Genomic DNA, 22,885 nt, shown 5'->3' on the forward strand with positions numbered 1-22,885 from the left:
CATGTACATCCATGTATAGGAAAACTTCATGACTTCATCTCTCCTGACAGCTGTGTAGTATTCCATTGTGTATATGTACCACAGTTTCTTTAGCCATTCATCTGTTGAAGGCTATCTTGGTTGTTTCCAAAGTCTGGCTATTGTGAAAAGTGCTGAGATGAACATAGGTGTGAGCAAAACTTTTTGTATTGGATTTTTGTGTTCCTAGGGTGTATCTCTAGGAGTGGTATAGCTGGATCAATGGGAGCTCAATTTCCAGTTTTCTGAGGAATCTCCATATTGTTTTCCATAAGGGCTGGACTAGAGGACATTCCTACCAGCAGTGAATGAGAGTTCCTTTCTCTCCACATCCCAACAAGCACTGATTGGTTTTGTTCTTTGTGATGTTTGCCAATCTCTGTGGTGGGAGATGGTACCTCATTGTTGTTTTGATTTGCATCTCCCTGATGATTAGTGATGTGGAGCAATTTTTGTCATGTACCTTTGGGCCATTTATATTTCTTCTTTGACAAAGTATTTGTTCATATCTACTCCCCATTTTTGATGGGATTAGATGTTTTGTTCTTGTTAAGTTCTTAGATATTAGCCCCTTATATGATGGGTTTTGGGTGAATAGCTGCTCCCATTCTGTGGGTGGCTTTTTTATCCTAGGCATTATTTCCTGTGAGGTGCAGAAGCTTCTCAGCTTAATATAGTTCCATTTGTGTATCTCTGCTTCCACTTGTTTAGAGAGTGCTGTTTCTTCCTTGATGATGCCTTTAGTTTCAATGTCCTGGAGTGTTTTACCTACCTGTTGTTCTATATACCTTATGGTTTTAGGTCTGATTATCAGGGTCTTTAATCCATTTGCATTTGACCTTGGTGCATAGTGTTAGCTGGAGGTCTGAGTCTGTTTTTTTGCAAGTGGCTGTCCAATTGTGCTAACACCACTTGTTAAAGAAGCTTTCCTTGTTCCATTTTTCATTTCTTGCCCCTTTATCGAAGATTGATTGTAAATCTGGGAGCCTTCTCTGAATACGCTAGTCTAGTCCACTGATCTGAGGGTCTCTCTTTATTCCAATACCATGCTGTTTTAATGACTGTTGCTTTATAATACAATTTAAAGTTGGAAAAAGTGATGCCTCCCATATTCCTTTTCCCAAGGGTTGTTCTAGCTATTCTTGGGTGTTAATTATTCCAAATGAATTTCAGGAGTGTTTGATCCACGTCTTTGAAGAATGTTATGGGTATCCTTAGAGGGATTGCATTAAATCTGTACAATGCCTTGGGGAGTATTGCCATTTTAATTATGTTAATCCTTCCAATCCATGAGCAGGATATATGCCTCCATTTCCACATGTCCTCTTTTATTTTTTGAAGCAGGGTTTTGTAATTTTCTTTGTATAAGTCCTTCACATCTTTAGTTAAGTTGACTCCAAGATATTTGAGTTTGTGTGGCACTAATGTAAATGGATTGTCTTTTTTATATCCATTTCTTCTCTATCATTATTGGTGTACAAGAAGGCCATTGATTTTTGTGTGTTAATTTTGTATTCTGCCACATTGCTATATGAGTCTATTGTTTCTAGAAGTTTTTGGTAGAGTCTTTAGGGTTTTCTAAATATAGTATCATGCCATCTGCAAACAGATAACTTTTGATATCTTTTTCTTGCCTAATTGCTATGGCAAGAACTTCTAGCACTGTGTTGAATAGTAGTGGTGAGAGAGGGCAGTCTTAATCCTTTACCGGATTTTAGAGGAAAGGCTTTTAGTTTATCTTCATTGAGAATAATATTTGCCATTGGCTTGTGGGAGATTGCCTCTACTATATTGAGAAAAGTTTCTTCCATTTCCATCTTGATGGGAGTTTTTATTTTTATCAAGAATGGATGTTGGACCTTATCAAATGCTTTCTCTGCATCTATTGATATGATCATATGGTTTTCATTTTTCTTTTCGTTGATATGGTGTATTGTGTTTATTGATTTATGGATGTTAAACCACCTTTGGATTCCTGGAATGAAACCTACTTGGTTGTGGTGGATGACCTTCTTGATGAGACACTGGATCCTGTTTGCCATAATTTTATTGAGGATCTTTGCATCTGTGTTCATCAGGGATATTGGTCTGTAGTTTTCTTTTTTGCAGTATCTCTGTCTGGTTTTGGTATCAAGATGATGTTAGCTTTGTAAAAACTGTTTGGGAGTGTTCCTGATTTCTCAATTTCATGAAAGAGCCTGCAGAGGATTGGTAGAAGTTCCTCTTGAAAGGTTTGAAAGAATTCACTAGTGAATCTATCTGGGCCTGGGCTTTTGTTTTGGGGAAGACTCTTGATGACCATTTTAATTTCTTCAGTAGTTATGTGTTTGTTTAGATATGCAAGATCATCCTGGTTTAACCATGGAAGATTATGAGTCCGAAACTTATCCATTTATTCCTCCAGGTTTTCATGTTTTGTGGCATAGAGTTTCTCAAATTAATCTCTGATTACCCTTTGAATCTCTGCAGTATCTGTGGTGATATTCCTTTTTTCATTCCTAATCTGGTGTATTAGATTTTTCTCTCTCCGTTTCTTTGTGAGTTTTGCTAGTGATTTATCGATCTTGTTTATTTTTTCAAAGAACCAAATTTTGCTTTCATTGATCTTTCAAATTGTTTTTTGGATTTCCATCTCATTGATTTCTGCTCTAAGCTTTGTTATTTCCTTCTGCCTACCTATTTTTGGTTCCTTTGGTTGGTCATTTTCTAGTTCTGAAAGCTGTTTCATTAAGTTTTTTATATAGGCCCCTTCCTCCTTTCTGATGTATGCTTGCAAGGCTATAAATTTTCCTCTTTGTACTGCTTTTGTTGTGTCCCATAAATTCTGACAATTTGTGTCTTTATTGTCATTTATTTCCAGGAATGCCTTTATTTCCTTTTTTATTTCATCTCTGACCCACTGGTTGTTCAGTAGTGAACTGTTTAGTTTCCAAGTGTTAAAGTTTTTTCTTCTTTGTTTCTTTGTAGTTCACTTCTAATTTCAGTGCCTTGTGGTCTGTGAAGGCAGTTTGTACAATTTCTATTCTCTTGACTTTACATAGATATGTTTTATGGGCCAGCCTGTGGTCTAATCTAGAGAATGACCCATGTGCATTAGAGAAGAATGTGTATCCAGTTTTCTGGGGATGGAGTGTCCTATATATATCTACTAGTCCACTTTCTTCCATTTCTCTTTTCAGAGCTAATACATTCTTGTTGGATTTCAATCAAGAGGTGTCAGGGCAGTGTTGAGATCTCCCACTATTATTGTGCCGCTATTGATATTTTCTTTCAGGTTTGTCAAGAATTGTATTAAATATTTTGCAGTTCCATCATTGGATACATATATGTTTAGGAGTGTGATTTCTTCTTGTTGTACATATCCTTTGATTAGTACAAGATAACCATTTTTGTCCCTTATAACTTTTCTGTGTCTAAAGTTTGTTTCATCTGATACTAATATAGCCACTCCAGTTTTTTTAAGGGTGTTGTTTGCTTGGATGATTTCCCTCCAGCCTTTGATTTTGAATCTATGCTTGTTTTGATTATTCATATGTGTTTCTTGTAGGCAGCAAATGTTGGATTCAATTTTTTGATCCATTTTGCCACTCAGTGACTCTTAACAAGTGAATTTAGCCCATTGATGTTGAGAGCGATAATTGTCATAAGTTTTAGTGTCATCTTTGTGTAGAAGTTTGGTATATCTGGGCCCGGAGAGATAGCACAGCAGCATTTGCCTTGCAAGCAGCTGATCCAGGACCAAAGGTGGTTGGTTTGAATCCCGGTGTCCCATATGGTCCCCCGTGCCTGCCAGGAGCTATTTCTGAGTAGACAGCCAGGAGTAACCCCTGAGCACCGCTGGGTGTGGCCCAAAAACCAAAAAAAAAAAAAATCACAGAAGTTTGGTATATCTATTGGTCTTTCTTTCCTTATAGTAGACTCCAGCTTTTCTTTTAGGTCTGGTTTTGAGTCTGTAAAGTTTCTGAGCTGTTATTTATCTGTGAAGCCATGTATACTTCTTTCAAACCTGAAAGTGAGACTGGCTGGATGTAGTATTCAAGTATTGAGTTTTGTCACTATATCCCACCACTGCCTTCTGGCCTTGAGGGTTTCTGCTGTAAATCTTAAGGATGCTCCTTTGAATGGAATTTCCCTTTTTGACCTTGCTGCTTTCAGTACTCTGTCTGTGAGGTTCATCATCATGACTAGGAACTGTGTTGGGGTGCTTTTCTTTGGGTCTCTTTTTAGATGGTACTCCTCAGGCATGCTGTATTTGGTTGCATGCTGTCTTTAGCACTGGGAGTTTCTCAGTAATGATGCCCTTAACTGTTGATTCTTCCTGGGGATTTTCTTTCTGGGTCTCTGGGACTCCAATGATTCTTATGTTGTTTCTGTTGAATTTATCAAAGACTTCAATTTTCATCTGCTCACATTCCTTGAGTATTTTTTCCATTGTCTGATCATTTGCTTTGAGGTTTTTTCCAATCTCTTCTGTTGCATGGAGTTGTTCTGTATCTCATCTTCAGGCTCACTGATTCTGCCTCAGCTGCTGTTACCCTATTGGAGAGGCTTTCTTTTTTTTTTTTTATTTAAACACCTTGATTACATACATGATTGAGTTTGGGTTTCAGTCATAAAAGGAACACCACCCATCACCAGTGCAACATTCCCATCACCCAAGTCCCAAATCTCCCTCCTCCCCACCCAACCCCCGCCTGTACCCTAAACAGGCTCTACATTTCCCTCATACATTCTCAATATTAGGACAGTTCAAAATGTAGTTATTTCTCTAACTAAACTCATCACTCTTTGTGGTGAGCTTCCTGAGGTGAGCTGGAACTTCCAGCTCTTTTCTCTTTTGTGTCTGAAATTTATTATTGCAAGAATGTCTTTCATTTTTCTTAAAACCCATAGATGAGTGAAACAATTCTGCGTTTTTCTCTCTCTCTCTGACTTATTTCACTCAGCATAATAGATTCTGTGTACATCCATGTATAGGAAAATTTCATGACTTCAGCCCTCCTGACACTGCATAATATTCCATTGTGTATATGTACCACAGTTTCTTTAGCCATTCGTCTGTTGAAGGGCATCTTGGTTGTTTCCAGAGTCTTGCTATGGTAAATAGTGCTGCAATGAATATAGGTGTAAGGAAGGGATTTTTGTATTGTATTTTTGTGTTCTTAGGGTATATTCCTAGGAGTGGTATAGCTGGATCGTATGGGAGCTCGATTTCCAGTTTTTGGAGGAATCTCCATATTGCTTTCCATAAAGGTTGAACTAGACGGCATTCCCACCAGCAGTGGATACGGGTTCCTTTCTCTCCACATCCCCGCCAGCACTGTTTGTTCTCATTCTTTGTGATGTGTGCCATTCTCTGTGGTGTGAGGTGGTATCTCATTGTTGTTTTGATTTGCATCTCTCTGATGATTAGTGATGTGGAGCATTCTTCATGTGTCTTTTGGCCATTTGTATTTCTTCTTTGTCAAAGTGTCTGTTCATTTCTTCTCCCCATTTTTTGATGGGATTAGATGTTTTTTTCTTGTAAATTTCTGTCAGTGCCTTGTATATTTTGGAGATTAGCCCTTTGTCTGATGGGTATTGGGTGAATAGATTCTCCCACTCAGTGGGTGGCTCTTGTATCCTGGGCACTATTTCCTTTGAGGTGCAGAAGCTTCTCAACTTAATGTATTCCCATCTGTTAATCTCTGTTTTCACTTGCTTGGAGAGTGCAGTTTCCTCCTTGAAGATGCCTGAAGTCTCAATGTCCTGGAGAGTTTTGCCTATGTGTTGTTCTATATATCTTATGGTTTGGGATGGGATATCGAGGTCTTTAATCCATTTCGATTTTACCTTCGTACATGATGTTAGCTGGGGGTCTAAGTTCAATTTTTTGCAAGTGGCTAGCCAGTTGTGCCAACACCACTTGTTGAAGAGGCTTTCCTTGCTCCATTTAGGATTTCCTGCTCCTTTATCAAAAATTAGGTGATTGTATGTCTGGGGAACATTTTCTGAGTATTCAAGCCTATTCCACTGATCTGAGGGTCTGTCCTTATTCCAATACCATGCTGTTTTGATAACTATTGCTTTGTAGTAAAGTTTAAAGTTGGGGAAAGTAATTCCTCCCATATTCTTTTTCCCAATGATTGCTTTAGCTATTCTAGGGTGTTTATTGTCCCAAACAAATTTCAAAAGTGCCTGATCTATCTCTTTGAAGAATGTCATAGGTATCTTTAGAGGGATAGCGTTGAATCTGTATAACGCCTTGGGGAGTATTGCCATTTTGATGATGTTAATCCTGCCAACCCATGAGCAGGGTATGTGTTTCCATTTCCGCGTGTCCTCTCTTATTTCTTGGAGCAGAGTTTTATAGTTTTCTTTGTATAGGTCTTTCACATTTTTAGTCAAGTTGATTCCAAGATATTTGAGTTTGTGTGGCACTATTGTGAATGGGGTTGTTTTCTTAATGTCTATTTCTTCCTTATTACTATTGGTGTATAGAAAGGCCATTGATTTTTGTGTGTTAATTTTGTAGCCTGCCACCTTGCTATATGAGTCTATTGTTTCTAGAAGTTTTTTGGTAGAGTCTTTAGGGTTTTCTAAGTAGAGCATCATGTCATCTGCAAACAGTGAGAGCTTGACTTCTTCCTTTCCTATCTGGATTCCCTTGATATCTTTTTCTTGCCTAATCACTATAGCAAGTACTTCCAGTGCTATGTTGAATAGGAGTGGTGAGAGAGGACAGCCTTGTCTTGTGCCAGAATTTAGAGGGAAGGCTTTTAGTTTTTCTCCATTGAGGATAATATTTGCCACTGGCTTGTGGTAGATGGCCTTAACTATATTGAGAAAGGTTCCTTCCATTCCCATCTTGCTGAGAGTTTTGATCAAGAATGGGTTTTGGACCTTGTCAAATGCTTTCTCTGCATCTATTGATATAATCATGTGGTTTTTATTTTTCTTGTTGTTGATGTTGTGTATTGTGTTGATAGACTTACGGATGTTAAACCATCCTTGCATTCCTGGGATGAAACCTACTTGATCGTAGTGGATGATCTTCTTAATGAGGTATTGAATCCTATTTGCCAGGATTTTGTTGAGGATCTTTGCATCTGCATTCATCAGCGATATTGGTCTGTAATTTTCTTTTTTCGTAGCATCTCTGTCTGGTTTAGGTATCAAGGTGATGTTGGCTTCATAAAAGCTATTTGGAAGTGTTTCCGTTTGTTCAATTTCATGAAAGAGTCTTGCCAGGATTGGTAGTAGTTCCTCTTGGAAAGTTTGATAGAATTCATTAGTGAATCCATCTGGGCCTGGGCTTTTGTTTTTGGGCAGACTTTTGATTACCATTTTTATTTCATCAATGGTGATGGGGGTGTTTAGATATGCTACATCCTCTTCTTTCAACCGTGGAAGATTATAAGAGTCCAAGAATTTATCCATTTCTTCCAGGTTCTCATTTTTAGTGGCATAGAGTTTTTCAAAGTAGTTTCTGATTACCCTTTGAATCTCTGTCATATCAGTAGTGATCTCTCCTTTTTCATTCCTAATACGAGTTATCAAGTTTCTCTCTCTCTCTTTCTTTGTTAGGTTTGCCAGTGGTCTGTCAATCTTGTTTATTTTTTCGAAGAACCAACTTCTGCTTTTGTTGATCTTTCGGATTGTTTTTTGGGTTTCCACTTCATTGATTTCTGCTCTCAGCTTTGTTATTTCCTTCTGTCTTCCTATTTTTGGGTCCTTTTGTTGAGTACTTTCTAGTTCTATTAGCTGTGTCATTGAGCTACTCAGGTAAGCTCCTTCTTCCTTCCTGATGTGTGCTTGCAAAGCTATAAATTTTCCTCTCAGTACTGCTTTTGCTGTGTCCCATAAGTTCTGATAGTTTGTGTCTTTATTGTCATTTGTTTCCAGGAACCTTTTGATTTCATCTCGGACCCACTGGTTATTGAGTATGAGGCAGTTTAATTTCCAGGTGTTAAAGTTTTTCTTCTCAGTCCCTTTGGAATTCACAAATAATTTCAGAGCCTTGTGGTCAGCGAAGGTAGTCTGCAAAATTTCTATCTTCTTGATATTATGGAGGTATGTTTTATGTGCCAGCATGTAGTCTATCCTGGAGAATGTCCCATGTACATTGGAGAAGAATGTGTATCCAGGTTTCTGGGGATGGAGTGTCCTATATATATCCACTAGGCCTCTTTCTTCCATTTCTCTCCTCAGGTCTAGTATATTCTTGTTGGGTTTCAGTCTGGTTGACCTATCCAGTGTTGACAAAGCCGTGTTGAGGTCCCCCACAATTATTGTGTTGTTATTGATATTGTTTTTCAGATTTGTCAACAGTTGTTTTAAATATTTTGCTGGCCCCTCATTTGGTGCATATATGTTTAGGAGAGTTATTTCTTCCTGCTCTACGTACCCCTTGATTAATATAAAATGTCCATCTTTGTCCCTTACAACCTTCCTGAGTATAAAGTTTGCATTATCTGATATTAGTATGGCCACTCCAGCTTTTTTATGGGTGTTGTTTGCTTGGATAACTTTTCTCCAGCCTTTTATTTTGAGTCTATGTTTGTTCTGAGTATTCAGGTGCGTTTCTTGTAGGCAGCAGAAGGTTGGATTGAGTTTTTTGATCCATTTAGCCACTCTGTGTCTCTTAACTGGTGCATTTAGTCCATTGACGTTGAGAGAAAGAATTGTCCTGGGATTTAATGCCATCTTTATATCGAAATTTGGTGTGTCTTTTGGTCAGTCTTGTCTTAGATTAGGTCTTTCAGTTTTTCTCTTAAGACTGGTTTTGAGTCTGTAAAGTTTCTGAGCTGTTTTTTGTCTGTGAAACCATGTATTCTTCCGTCAAACGGAAAGTGAGTTTTGCTGGGTACAGTATTCTAGGTGAAGCATTCATTTCATTCAGTCTTGTCACAATATCCCACCACTGCTTTCTGGCATTTAGTGTTTCTGGTGACAGGTCTGCTGTAAATCTCAAGGATGCTTGCTTGAATGTAATTTCCCCTTTTGATCTTGCTGTTTTCAGAATTCTGTCTCTATCTGTGGGATTTGTCATTGTGACTAGGATGTGTCTTGGGGTGGTTTTTCTTGGGTCTCTTTTGGTTGGTACTCTTCGAGCATGCAGGATTTGATCACATATATTCTTTAGCTCTGGGAGTTTCTCTTTAATGATGTTCTTGACCGTTGATTCTTCCTGGAAATTTTCTTCCTGGGTCTCTGGGACTCCAATGATTCTTAAGTTGTTTCTGTTGATCTTATCATAGACCTCTATTTTCATCTGTTCCCATTCTTTGACTAATTTTTCCATTGTCTGTTCATTTGTTTTAAGTTTTTTTTCCAATCTCTCCTGTTGTATGGAATTGTTATGTATCTCATCTTCCACAGCACCAAGTCTATTCTCAGCTTCTGATACCCTGTCCCAGAGCTTATCCATTTTGTCATTCACTTCGTTTACTGATTTTTTCAGGCCTGTTATTTGACCTGTTATTTCAGTTTGGAGTTTTGTGATTTCTGTCTTCATATTTTCTTGATTCTTATTAGTGTTCTGTTCTATTCTATTCATGGTTTCTTTGAGTTCTTTGAGTATATTCAATATTGCTACTCTAAAGTCCTTATCTGAGAGATTGATTAGTTGGTTGGTCGTTAACTGGTCATCAGAATTGTCATCTTCATTCTCTATGTCTGACGCTGGCCTGCGTTGTTTCCCCATTGTCACACTTGTATTGTGGGTTTTTCTACGTGTTGTGGTGGTATTCATTGGTTATATGATGCAGGCAACACACTTCTCTGGCTCCGCCCTTTCTGGATGGGCCGACTTGCCTCCAAGGTAGGGGAGTCCTCCGTGGATGAAGCCTCACACAGGATCAAATCTTAGGCCCAAGCACGCAGCAGAGAAGACAGTCTGGAGAGAAATTCTTGCTTCTGTGATCCAGCACAGTTCTTAGTGTGGTTTTTTTCTTCTTGTGATGGTGTTCTTTTTTTAGAAAGAGCGCACGGCTGCGTAGCAAAGTGGAGCTAAGTGCCTTCTGGAGCCTCTTTTCAGCCCACTCTCAGGAGGTTCACGCAACAGCATAGCAGAGAGACACACACAGGCAGCACTCACAGTTTTTCACAGTCGGGCCCCACTGGTCAGGCGTAGTTTTCACTCGCTCGCTGGACAGCTTCAGAATGCTGTATTTTTGGGGTTCACTTCCCAGGACTCTGAGGAGAGTCACTGGCTCGCTGGGTAGCTTCCGAATGTAGTTTCTTTGGGGTTCGCTTCCCAGGGCTCTGAGGAGAGCTTCCAGAGTTCAGGAAAGACAGAGAAGGGTAGGACAGGGCTCCCTTCCGGTGCTCAGTTTCCTCAGAAGAAGCACAGCCGGGTGGAGACTCTGCAAGTAGAGCAATCAGCACTCTGCCTGGAAACCCCCACATCCAGCCATTTCTTACTCACCCACAGGCTCGCTGGGTAGCTCCCGAATGTAGTTTCTTTGGGGTTCGCTTCCCAGGGCTCTGAGGAGAGCTTCCAGAGTTCAGGAAAGACAGAGAAGAGTAGGACAGGGCTCCCTTCAGGTGCTCAGTTTCTGGTTCGCTGGGTAGCTTCCGAATGTAGTTTCTTTGGGGTTCGCTTCCCAGGGCTCTGAGGAGAGCTTCCAGAGTTCAGGAAAGACAGAGAAGGGTAGGACAGGGCTCCCTTCCGGTGCTCAGTTCCTCAGAAGAAGCACAGCCCGGTGAAGACTCTGCAGGTAGAGCAATCAGCACTCTGCCTGGAAACCCCCACATGCAGCCATTTCTCACTCACTCACTGGCTCGCTGGGTAGCTTCCAAATGTAGTTTCTTTGGGGTTCGCTTCCCAGGGCTCTGAGGAGAGCTTCCAGAGTTCAGGAAAGACAGAGAAGGGTAGGACAGGGCTCCCTTCTGGTGCTCAGTTCCTCAGAAGAAGCACAGCCCGGTGGAGACTCTGCAGGTAGAGCAATCAGCACTCTGCCTGGAAACCCCCACATGCAGCCATTTCTCACTCACTCACTGGCTCGCTGGGTAGCTTCCGAATGTAGTTTCTTTGGGGTTCGCTTCCCAGGGCTCTGAGGAGAGCTTCCAGAGTTCAGGAAAGACAGAGAAGGGTAGGACAGGGCTCCCTTCCGGTGCTCAGTTCCTCAGAAGAAGCACAGCCCGGTGGAGACTCTGCAGGTAGAGCAATCAGCACTCTGCCTGGAAACCCCCACATGCAGCCATTTCTCACTCACTCACTGGCTCGCTGGGTAGCTTCCGAATGTAGTTTCTTTGGGGTTCGCTTCCCAGGGCTCTGAGGAGAGCTTCCAGAGTTCAGGAAAGACAGAGAAGGGTAGGACAGGGCTCCCTTCTGGTGCTCAGTTCCTCAGAAGAAGCACAGCCCGGTGGAGACTCTGCAGGTAGAGCAATCAGCACTCTGCCTGAAAACCCCCACATGCAGCCATTTCTCACTCACTCACTGGCCACCTGGAGAGGCTTTCTATTGAGGTTTTTATTTCATCTACCGAGTTTTTCAGTGTTGTTATTTCAGTCTGGAGTTTTCTGATTTCTGTCTTTGTGGTCTGTTCAGCTTGATACATGCTTTCTTTGAGTTCTATGAACATCTTCCAAATGTCTACAATAAGCTCCTTATCTGAGAGGCTAATTAGGTGGTTGGCATTTTTTTTTTGGGTCATCAGAGCTGCCACCTTCACTTAATATTTCTGACGTTGGCTTGCATTGTGTCCTAATAGTCATGCTTGCTGTGTGTTTCTTCCTATGTTTTATAGTGGAGTTCATTTACTAGAGCTGCGCAAAGCAGCAAAGTGAAGAGTAGCTGCCGCGCTCCTCTGGCCCCAACATGCTCAGGTGTTGGTTCAAACCAGCAGTTCTCAGGCACCCTCAGTAATGGAGTCGGCGGTGGCGACCCAGACTCACCTTATTCAGGTATGTCCAGGGCACCTCAGTCTCTCAGCTTCCTTCGGGGATTCTGTCCTGGGGTTGGTCTCAAACCGGTGGTGCCCAGGTGCCCTCAGCAATGATGTTGGCTGCCCGGACTCACCCTGTTCAGGCGTGCCCATCGCACCTCAGTCTCTCAGGTTCCATAGGGAATTATGTGCTCGGGTTAGTCTCCCAATTAAATCTTCTTAATTGGAATCTGCTTATTAGAAAAAGTCTGGGCTGAAGTTGGCCACGATACAATCCATCTTTAAAGGGACTGTTAGGCCAGCAGCGTCCTGTCCCTGGCAGTGTCATTAGTGTCCAACTCTCCAGAATCATCCTGCAGCTTCATTCCTAGGGGGTCCTGGAGTTGTGCCCAGACCAAGCCATGCTGAGGCTGGTTTGCCTGGCCCAGGGGCTGAGGCATGACAAGTTCATGTCCCTTGTGTTTGATGCTCCTTCTCTGTCCATTTAGTTTGACTGTGTTTACTTCCACATTCAAAGACATAAAACTGGGTTGACCTTAATGTTTCAATAACAGAATAAATAATTCCTCTGCCCAGATTTTTTAAATGCTAAGTTTTGCTATTTCCTGCATTTCTCTTCACACACACACACACACACACACACACACACACACACACACGCACGCTCACATGCACGCACACAAGCGCACACGTTTTGTTTTTTCCTGCACTCTTTTAAGACTAGTTGCAGGCTTTTCACCCTTTGCATGTTACCATGTCCATGTACCTCACATATTTATTGACTGCTTAGTGTTCCTTTCAGGCCCTGGGTAAATAAATCCTCTCCTGAATTAGAATTGGAGTCAGGAGTGACCAAGGATACCAGAGACATGCCCTGTATCCGGGGTGTAGCAGTGCCCTTGCCTTATGTGAGGAAGGTGTGAGAGACTGCACAGTTGCTGGAGCATTTAAAGACTGCCAAGAAGCACAGGCTCTCGCCCAGCCATTTTCCTCCCCAGCTTTCACCTCCAACTCCACAGCTTCTTTCACCATTCTAGCAAACATGAGGGCCTGACACTTCTCTATGGTTTCCCCCCATTCCACTTCCTTCAGCAAGCCTTCCTTGACTACCCTAGTGCCCAGGATTCTCCTTTCTGCTCCTTTGATCCCAGCCCTCACTGGGTTAGGATCTATTAAGATCTTTTCCTTTACAGGGCCCTGTACACTGACCCAGACTGGGTGCACAGCAGTTCCCAAACAAAGCTGAATTTGCTCCTGGGACCAAGCCTGATTGAGGAGGCCACAAGATCCCAAGGGTGACTGGAGTCAGGGACAAAGTCTGGGTCTTAAGGACAAGACCTCTTGCAACATGCCTGTGAAGGAAGCAAGCAAGACCCTCCTTCTGTCCCTCCCCAGGCATTCCCCCAAACTCACCAGTCAGTGCCCTCAGCCAAATACCTGGCCTGAGGCGTCTGCAGCTGGTGGCTGAAGTCGAAGCTGGGCTGGAGTCGGTGGGGATGGACAGACGCTCGCTCCTGACTCCGCCTGCACAGAAGGGAACAGGCCCATGGCATCATTGGGGCATGAAGCAGCCTAACCAGCCTGCCTTGCAGCCTACTAAAGAGGATTTATCCCCAGGTTTGCCCCCTGCAGACCATCTGGCCCACAAAAACCTCACCAGCCTCCCCCTTGCTTTCATGGATGATCTCCAACATGTAGGGTCTGTCTCCTGCAGGTTCTAGCCTCTCTGTGTATCAGCTCTGCTCCCACTATGCTCTTCTCTCTTCAATTCTATACCACACTCTAAGCCCATCTTCTCTGGGAAGACCTCCCTCAAAAACCCCACAACATGCCTCTGTTCCAGCCACCATTTGGGGATGGAGCTCAGGGACTGAGAAATCATTTAGATTAGTAGGTCTCAAAGAATACCTCCCATTCACCTAGGATCTCTGAGAACCCTCTTCAGGGCTAATAAGGTCAGAGTTTCTTTCCTAGTAACTTGATAGGAGCATTTACTCTTTCACAATCCTCATCTCCCTCTCACACACACATATATGAGCAGGAGGCGTTTTCCAGCAAGTTTTGTCACAGACTGTATGGAGAAGTCAACCTGATAACAAAGTTGTCTAGCATTAAGTCAGATATTTGAGGAAGAGCTCTTTTCACATTTATGTATAGTTATTCCCCCCCCCCAAAAAAAAGAGACAATACTGGGGCTGGAGAGATAGTGTTGTGGGTTGGTGCTTGCCTTACAAAAAGCCAAACTGCTTTAATCCCCAGCATCCCATATGGTCCCTCGAATATTGCCAGTTGTGGTCCCTGAGCACAGAAAACAGGTGTAATCCCTAAGCAGAGTTGGGTATGGCCCCTGAAGCACAACAACAAAAAATACATTAATACTAATATTTTGGCCTATTCTTGTTTTTAATAAACTAAATAATATTTTAAACTGTTTTAATTCTAACATGGTATCATAGTCAACCACACAAAATCAGAAATCTCTATCATTCTCAGAGTATTAAGAGTGCTATTCAAAAAAGTTGGAGAACACTGAGCTAATCTAACTCTCTCCTTCTATGTTTTGTTTGGCATTTGGCATTTGGCATTTTGCTTTAACATTTGACCTGCACCCAACAGGGCTTCAGAGCAGCTCCCAGTTCTGTGCTTGAGGTAGACCCTATAATGCTCTACCCTGAGAGCTGGGAACTTAACCTGTGTCACCTGCATATAAAACACGTGTTCCAGCTTACTTAACTATCTCTCTGTCCTAGGCTGAGGCTCAAAGAGGTAGAGGAATTTGCACAGGGCCCCACAGCCCCTTTAGCTCCACCTAAGAGGTTCTGTCAAATTTTACTCTCCATTTGTTTTTTTGCTGATCTTCATGATAAACTCTTGACTCTTGGAAAGGCCTATAGAGAGCTTGGCCATCAAGAATCTACAGAACTTTGATAAATACAGCATCATGTCATCCACAAACAGTGAGGAAGTGATTTCTTCCTTTTCTGGTGAGATGTTCTTGAAATTTTTTCTTGTCTAATTGCTATGGCAAGTACTTCCAGTACTATATTGAATAGAAATGGTAAGAGTGGGCAACCTGTCTTGTACCAGATCTTAGAGGAAAGGCTTTTAGTTTTTCCCCATTAAGTATAATGTTTGCTGTGGTTTGCAAAAAAAAAAATGGTTTTGATTATATTGAGGAAAGTTCCTTCAATTCGCATCTTGTTGAGTTTTTATCATGAATGGGTACTGGATCTTCAAATGCTTCCTCTGCCTCTATCATCGGACCATATGACTTTTTTTATTGATATGGTGTATATAACTATGTATTTCATGGTAATTCAATAAAAATTTACTTTAAAAATTAATCTACAGGGGGCCAGTGGGTAATTTTTTCAAACCTCCTCAATGGTGTAAGTCCTGGGAAGCATCATCCCAGCGCCAGCTCCCTTGCAGGGGACCTAAAACAATGAAGGAACCATCCCCAAACCAAACGAAAGCCCATCATTGGAGCAAAAGCTGCACAGACACCTTCATGGGAACTCTGGGCAGCCTTGAGGGGCAAAACCAGGCGTCCAGGCTGGCCTGTGGCCACTTCCCTCTGTCCACACAGCACTCACCGGGGGTGTGAGACGAGCCTGCGGTGCTGGGCTTCCAGGAGCTGCTGCTGCAGGAGGTATTGCTGGTGCAGGGCCTGAGGTAGGAAGGAGGGACCTGTGACGTCCTGGAACTGCAGGGCAGGCAGCGGGGTCAGCGGCTGGTGCAGGGCACCACTGTGCTGGTGGGCCGGGGCCATGTGGGCGCTGAGGCCCGGCTGCGACTGCACGGGGTGAGCCAGGGGGAAGTCGGGCGAGAGCTGCTGTGGCTGCGGGGGGCCCAGGTGGAAGTGGCGGCAGGAGGTAGCGTGAGGGTGCTGAGACCTTTGAAAGGGGGCACCTGGAGAGGCAAAGACAGAGAAGATGCCAGTGAGGCCTGGTCCCCAGGCATCATTAAGAGCCAACAACAGGCTCTGACCATGTCAGCAGTAGATACGTTTTTCAGTTCTGGGTTGATAAGGATCTGATATTAAACCTGTTTAAATTGGTTTATTGGCTTGGAAGCGGTAGGAATCTAATCCAGAGCCTGTGCTCTACCACTGAGCCACATCCCTGCCCTTGTATTTTTGAAACTTTTTCTTTCAGTGCCAGGAATCAAACATACAAGGAAACAGCTCTGGCCCGGAGCTATATTCTCTGCCTAGAAAGGAGCATTAAGATCCCTGAAAATGGTTTGTTTTCTTACATTGAACTCCTCCCTGCAACCTCATTGGTCCTAGGAAATTTGTGGGATAGGTCTTAATCCTGACATTGTTCAAGAGACTATATGTGGTACCAGTGATTGCAAGGCAAGCACCTTATACCTTGTGATCTCTATCTCTCTCTCTCTCTTTCCCTCCCTCCGTCCTCCCTCCTTCCCTCACTCTCTCCCCCTCAGCTTGTTTGGGGGACCTGGTGGTGTCAGATATAGAATGTGGGACTCCTATGTGACCACTATGTGTTCTAGTCCCTGGAGCTACCTCTGACAGCCTAGGAGGTGTGAGAAGGTTTCCCACTGGCCCCCTATAGATTAATTTTTAAAGTACATTTTTACTTTTTCCATTATATATTACATAGGGAAAAGAGAGAGGACCGGGATGCCCTAGAAACCCAGCTAGGATTCAGGTCCCTGGGAATCCCGATTTCCAGATAGAGAACACAAGTTCCCTTTACTGTGTCGGCTGAAGAAAAGACTAAATCACACAAAAGGAATTTTCCTTCCATAATAATGAAATAATCATAATAATGCAGCAGAAAGTAAACATTACCAGGGATAGGTGGTGCTCAGGCTCCAGTGAATGGAGTCTCGCTACTTGCCTAAATCAAAGGAGGATTGATCACAAGGGAGCCCCAGGAACTCTCTCCAGAAGCAGATTGCTGGCCTAGGCAGGACATCCAATTACCACAGGAGGAAGTGCACAGACTGTGGCCCAGAGGACACTGGAAACTCAAGCCAGCTGCACCTGCCCAAACTCCACCAGACACCAGAGCACCAAGACTCCTCCACATGTACCAGAAGTGATTCCTGAGCAGTGAGCCCTGAAAAATGCAGGGTATCACCCCAAAACCAAAAGGTGTTCTCTTGAATACCTTTTTTTTTGTTTTGTTTTTTGATTTGGGGTCACACCCAGCAGTGCTTGGGGGTTATTCCTGGCTTTATACTCAGAAATTGCTCCTGCCAGGCTCAGGGAACCATGTGGGATGCCGGTATTTGAACTATCGTTCTTCTGCATGCAAGGCAAACACACTACCTCCATGCTATCTCTCTGACCCCATTGAATATCTTCTTAAATAAGAGATTAGTCTTATGAAATAATAAAAAGCCCTTTTTAAAGAAAAGGTATTTATTTAGGGAGTTTCTCAATCAGTGCTCTAGGGAGATCTGTGGGGGTCTTGGCCAACCAACTCAGGAGGCTCAGTGACAGAGCCAACAGATGTGCAACTGCTTAAGCCTTAGGGTGTCAGGAACTGTAAGGGTCACCTTAGCAATGATTGAGGGCTTCCAGGGCCACACCCAGTGGTGCTCAAGAAACGATGTGGTCTGAGGTGTGAGCTCCATTCTGGGTAAGCACTATTGACCATGAGTTATCATCGCAACCCAAAAAGAAGTTCTTTGAACACAAGCTCTGAGAACACGAGAACTCCAAGAAATAAATAATGGTCAAAGGGACATCTTAACTTTAGTAGTGGAGTTAGAAGAGAAAGCAGGAGAAATTTTCCATGAGCAGAACAAGAAGATAGGGAGACAGAAGGAAGAGGAGATACCAGGGCTGGCTCAGCAGATTCCACGTTGTACAAGTGAAAGAAAGAAGTGACAGAAACAATCGAGAGGAAATGACAAATAAAATTACATGCAGAAACTATTTTCCCAAACTGGAGAGACCAGCAAAATAATCACCAGCAAAATCATATGGGAGATAAAAACCCCATCCTAAAGTCTATAAAATATTCCACCCCATCCCACACCACCACCCCCCCAAAAAAAGTGCCAGACCCAAGCAGAAGTTTGAGATACAGAAAAACAGGAACAATTTCAAGAACAAAATCAGGAGTTGGGAAAAAGTGAATCAGCTCCTTCCTTCAAGTGCTGCAGGAGACAGAGATTTTTCACCTACAATGTGATGTTTAACCAGACTATCCAGAAAGAGCAAGATCAGAAGGTAGAGTCTCAAAAGAAGAAAACTTCTGAACACCTTTTCTCAAATGGTGCCAATGACAACCAAGAAAGAGAAGCAAAAAAATTAGGGGTTCGCCTCTAAACAGTTGGGGTTTTCCCAAGCATACAGATAAGAGGGTTCCAGCTGGTGGTAGCACTCCAAAAGCTATCTGGGAGGGAATGGAAAATCTAAGGTTACTAATAGATGTGGCCACATGAAAATAATCCCTCCAGGGATTTTACAATTGGATAAAGAATGTGTTAAATATGTCCTAGAAAGGAAGGCAACCCCCAAAAGTGAAGCAATGATTACCTCCCAGGAGAGGAAATGTGTGAGAATGGAATTATTATGCACTCCTTGCTTCAGTTGTGAGTGATATTGATATATTAGAAAAAGAACTATGTAAATAGCTACTAGAACAGGAAGGGACATTTCTTCCATAGTAAGGAGAAAATAAATGATCAACATTAGAAAACTCATTCATAGCAGTTTTAGAAATGTATAATATTTCAGGAAGTACATTCTCAAAAAAAAAAAAAAAGAGCTGGAAATGCTGGCATCAGATTGGCATGAGGAAAAAGGACAGCCATTTCTGCTAAAACAAGTGACCTTACAATGTAACTATGCACATTGCTAAATGTCAGTGAGAGGTTTTTTATTCGCTCTTAAAATTAAGCCTCTGCAAAAGCAAATAAAATCAAAGAAGAGTTTCCAATTGACCTGGCACTAACCAGGAAAGAATGATCCAGGGCTTAGAGAGAGTTCAAGTAGTTGAACACATACCAGCATCTGTGAGACTCTGAGATCCACCCTTGGAGCAGAAAAACAAAACAAAACAAAACCTCTCCAGAGTATGTTTAGGAGGTCACCCTCTAAAAAATGATTGAGAGTCTTATTTCCCACAAACATCCTGAATCTGAAGGATTGTCTGCTATGGAGTCCAGTTTCCATGAGTCCAGGGACAATGGCATGAATAAAGAAACTTAAGTTCTCTTCTTCCCTCACTGAACCACCTCCATCAGGAGGGTCAATGCAGCAACAGGAAAGAGGAAAAAGGGCAGGCAGGAAGGCTGTTGAAAGGCTACAGGAATAAGTTAAAACAGACATGAATTCAGAGGAAAGGAATGGTGTTAAGAGGGTGTGTGTGTGATGTAAATTTTCTAAATCAGCACCTTCCCCCAAAATTACAGGAATATTGGGTGAATGTTTTTGATTTTTTTCAATAAAATGCTAACAAGAGGGTCAGAGAGACAATACAAGAGTTAGTATACTTGCCTTGCACACATCCAACTCTAGTTCCATCGCCAACACCACACACAATCCCCCAAGCACTGTCAGAAGCAGGAGTAAGCTTTCAACATCACTGGATGTGACCCCCCAAGAGACATATTATTGATTTTAATAATGTGTTATACACCTTAATTAACTTAATATATCCTGTGCAAACTTAATATATAAATATTCTGTTTGATGGCCAGAAAGATTACACAGCTAGTAGGGTGTTTGTCTGGCACATGGCCATCCTGGGTTTGACTCTTGACATCCCATATGGTCTCCAGAGCCTGCTAGGAGTAATTTCTGAGCTAAGAGCCAGGCATCACCCCTGAGTGCCACTGGGTGTGGCCTAGAAGCAAAGAATCTGTTTTTATTTTGCCTGTTTTTGAGGTGCTTGACACCATTTCTTCACTTGTCCTCCTTCCACAATCCAGTGCCCTTTGCCCTGACAGAACAGTCCTGCCTGGACCTCATGCTCAGGCATCATGTCATGCTCAGGCTTCTGTCTCAGACAGCAGCTCTGAAGGGAGGCGCCAACTCCATTCACAAAGCAAAGTGTCTGGGCCAAGTTGCCTAACTCTGCTCTCCATGGTAACACGCCCAAGTCTAGTCTTAAAGCCTCACCCTCCCAATCCTATCACGAACCTCACAAGCCCAGCATGTGGGTGTCCTATTAAGCCTCTACATACAGAGACTAGCTTCAGCCCCCCTCACTGCCCAATACCTTCCCTGCCTTGGAAGGTCAGCTCACCACACCTTCATCTCCCCATGCCCCATCTCTCCATACCTTCATCTCTCCACACCTTCATCTCCCTTTGCCTCCACCGTTACCTCCCCTGACCACTGCCCCCCTGCACCTCTCTGTGAGTTTCTGCAGATGCCTGGTCCCCACAATACAGCTGAAAAGGAGGAGCCTCTGTCAGTTGTCTCCTTTCCACCCCCAGATGCCGAAGCATCACATGTCCTACTGTTTCTAAACTACACACACACACACACACACACACACACACACACACACACACACACACACACACACACCACAGAGTGGTGGGGCTGGTGCCTTGTGAATACTCAGATAGATGACCAGGGTGGGAGAAGATGGACAGTGGCTGGGCAGAGTTATATGCTGAAGTGAAGCAGGCAGGAGAAAGATGGGGGTGACAGCAGGGGGCGCCCTCTCTCCTCTGGGCAGCTGGAGACGAGAATGGTGGTGGAAGGATCATTGACTCCAGAACATTCCAGACAATTTCTACCTGCAAAGGCCTGACTTAATTTCTGGGTCTCTGCATGACCTCCCCTGTCATTTCCAATTCCAAAGTGGATGCTTGGTCTCATAACTTTTGTTTAGTAGGGGATAAAAGCCAGGAAACCCCCATCTGGGGGCTGGGAATTTCTTTGCCCAGTGTCCTGTGGTTCTTCGAAAACCAAAGACTCCAGATGCTTATAAGGTAAAAGATCTGGGCACAGACAAGACAAGAATCAGTGATGTCTGAGAGAGACTGAACATCCAAAAGGCCCTGTCAATAAGCAACCCACAATCTTTCCCATTCGAGTCTCTCTTTCAGGGTAACCAAATAAACTCCAGATGTCCCCAATTATGCTATGCATTTATCAGACTTCCCCAGGGCTGAGGTGCCGGCAGTGAAAAGATCCACTGGGGCTAAATAACAAGTTGGAGGGCTAGGAGAGAACACAGGCTCTTGAAGAAACAAGCAAACTACTGCAGGGCACAAAGAGAGACAGAGACTGAGAGACAGCGAGAGAGAGAGAGAGAGAGAGAGAGAGAGAGAGAGAGAGAGAGAGAGAGAGAGAGAGAGACCGAGAGAGAGAGAGACTGAGAGAGAGAGAGAGAGAGAGAGAGAGAGAGAGAGAGAGAGACCAAGAGAGAGAGCTGAAAGGGTTGAGAGCAAGAAGCCCTCAGTGTACCCCAGGAGTGTCCCCCAAGCCGAGAGCTAGGGATAGGCCCTGAGCACTACCAAATGTGGTTCCTAAACAAACAAACAAAAAAAGCCACATTCAGTGTAAGATACAAAAATGTTTGTGGAGATGGAGAGATAGTGGAGCCAGTAAGACTCTTGCCTTGCATGTGTCACATGGTCACATGGTAGATCCAGCACCAGATAAAGTTCCTTATGCTCCACTAGGAGGGATGCCTGAGCATAGAGCCAAGAACAAACTCTGAGCACAACTGGGTGTGTCCCCCACACAGCCCATCCCCCATGGAGCAAAAGGAACACAAGGAACAAAACAAGTCGGTTTTGGAACCATGTTGGCAAGCATGAACTTGTCTGGTCAGTCTGGACTTGATGCTGACATGCTGACTTGGTGACCCTGAGGAGGCAGGTTGGGCAGGAAGCTTGTGTGAGAGATAGACAGGCCTGAGGACTGTAGAGTCTCATCCTGCCCTGCCATCCCCGTGTCCATTTGGCATCCATGGGACACAGGACAAAAGGCACATCTTCCTGGAAGGTGACTGACCAGGGTCTCAAAGAGCAGGGGACAGAGATCCCACAGCCTTAGACAGGAAAGGCCAGGGGAATGCAGAGGATTTGCTCAGGCCCAGAGTGTAGTCAGTAATGGAGGTCTAGTATCAAAAATGTTCACTGACCTTCATCTGGTCAGTAATGGCAGATTTTGAGCCAATCTCTCCAGAAAGCCAACTGTCATTGGAGGAGGAGGCCAAGTCCCAGACACAAAGGTGATAGGGTGGGGTCCCCCAAGAAAAGAACTATTCCATCACATGTTGTAGTCCTCAGAACAGAGTGACCACCAGGTGTGGCCTCACGCATAGTTTTTTCTGTAGGTTCCTGGACATAGAAAATGAGTCCTAGGGACCCTGTTCAAAATTGCTGTCCATGAGGATGTGGCTCAGCGGCAGAGACCAAGCTCCGTCGAGCATGCGTGAGGTTGGGTCCCAGGATTCCTCACCCCACTGCATTTATGAGTACAATAGCTCCAGGTATGTAGCCCCAACATCACAAAGGAAGGAGGAAGATCATGTATTTGATTGGCCAAAGTCCAAGTTGATTTCTGTGTGAAACTGGTCTCCCTCCACCCAACTTTCAGTCTTGATGTCAGTACCTGGGGGCTAACGACCAATCAGGAGATGATTCCCTGAAACCACCTCTCATTCCAATAAAGCCCCTACTTTTCTATTCAGCTAATCTTGTGTTTTGTAGATAAGAGTATCAAGGAGTGAGCTACAGTTCTGCACAGAACTATTGTCCATGTAGTCCATTTAGTGAGCTAAATATGACTCACTCAGTCTGCAAAAGGGGACCAAAAGCAGAACATAGGAGGGGTGGCTTGTCCAAAGACCTTGGGGTAATTGAGGATGGAGTTCACATTCTTGATTGCCTGTGCTCTGTACCTCCCCAGTTTGTTAGGAAGTCTCCTGCCTGCACCCAGATCCTCATCTGTCCACATGTACTCACACATGTGATCCCATGCTTACAAATGACATGATATAGACATAGGGGTTCCATTCCCCTTAAGAAGAAACTCTGAGGTAGGG

General features: G+C 43.5%; 3 protein-coding genes across 3 annotated transcripts in view; 1 reads left to right on the forward strand and 2 right to left on the reverse strand.

The window, feature by feature from the left end:
* ATP5F1A (ATP synthase F1 subunit alpha) overlaps positions 1-22,885 on the forward strand; it is a 521,274-nt gene that overhangs the window by 205,084 nt on the left and 293,305 nt on the right. The gene's annotated exons all lie outside the window — the stretch shown is intronic.
* The window catches only part of LOC126020102 (E3 ubiquitin-protein ligase RNF165-like), a 205,977-nt gene that overhangs the window by 106,536 nt on the left and 76,556 nt on the right, over positions 1-22,885 (reverse strand). The gene's annotated exons all lie outside the window — the stretch shown is intronic.
* LOC126020087 (E3 ubiquitin-protein ligase RNF165) overlaps positions 1-22,885 on the reverse strand; it is a 111,771-nt gene that overhangs the window by 12,290 nt on the left and 76,596 nt on the right. Inside the window, exons 2-3 of the mRNA XM_049781566.1 lie at positions 15,485-15,800; positions 13,302-13,412 (exon numbers count right to left, since the gene is read on the reverse strand). Of these exons, the coding sequence (XP_049637523.1) occupies positions 13,302-13,412; positions 15,485-15,800 (427 nt within the window). The remainder of the gene's footprint in view (positions 1-13,301; positions 13,413-15,484; positions 15,801-22,885) is intronic.

Source organism: Suncus etruscus, chromosome 10, assembly GCF_024139225.1.
Source record: "Suncus etruscus isolate mSunEtr1 chromosome 10, mSunEtr1.pri.cur, whole genome shotgun sequence".
Lineage (NCBI taxonomy): Eukaryota > Metazoa > Chordata > Mammalia > Eulipotyphla > Soricidae > Suncus > Suncus etruscus.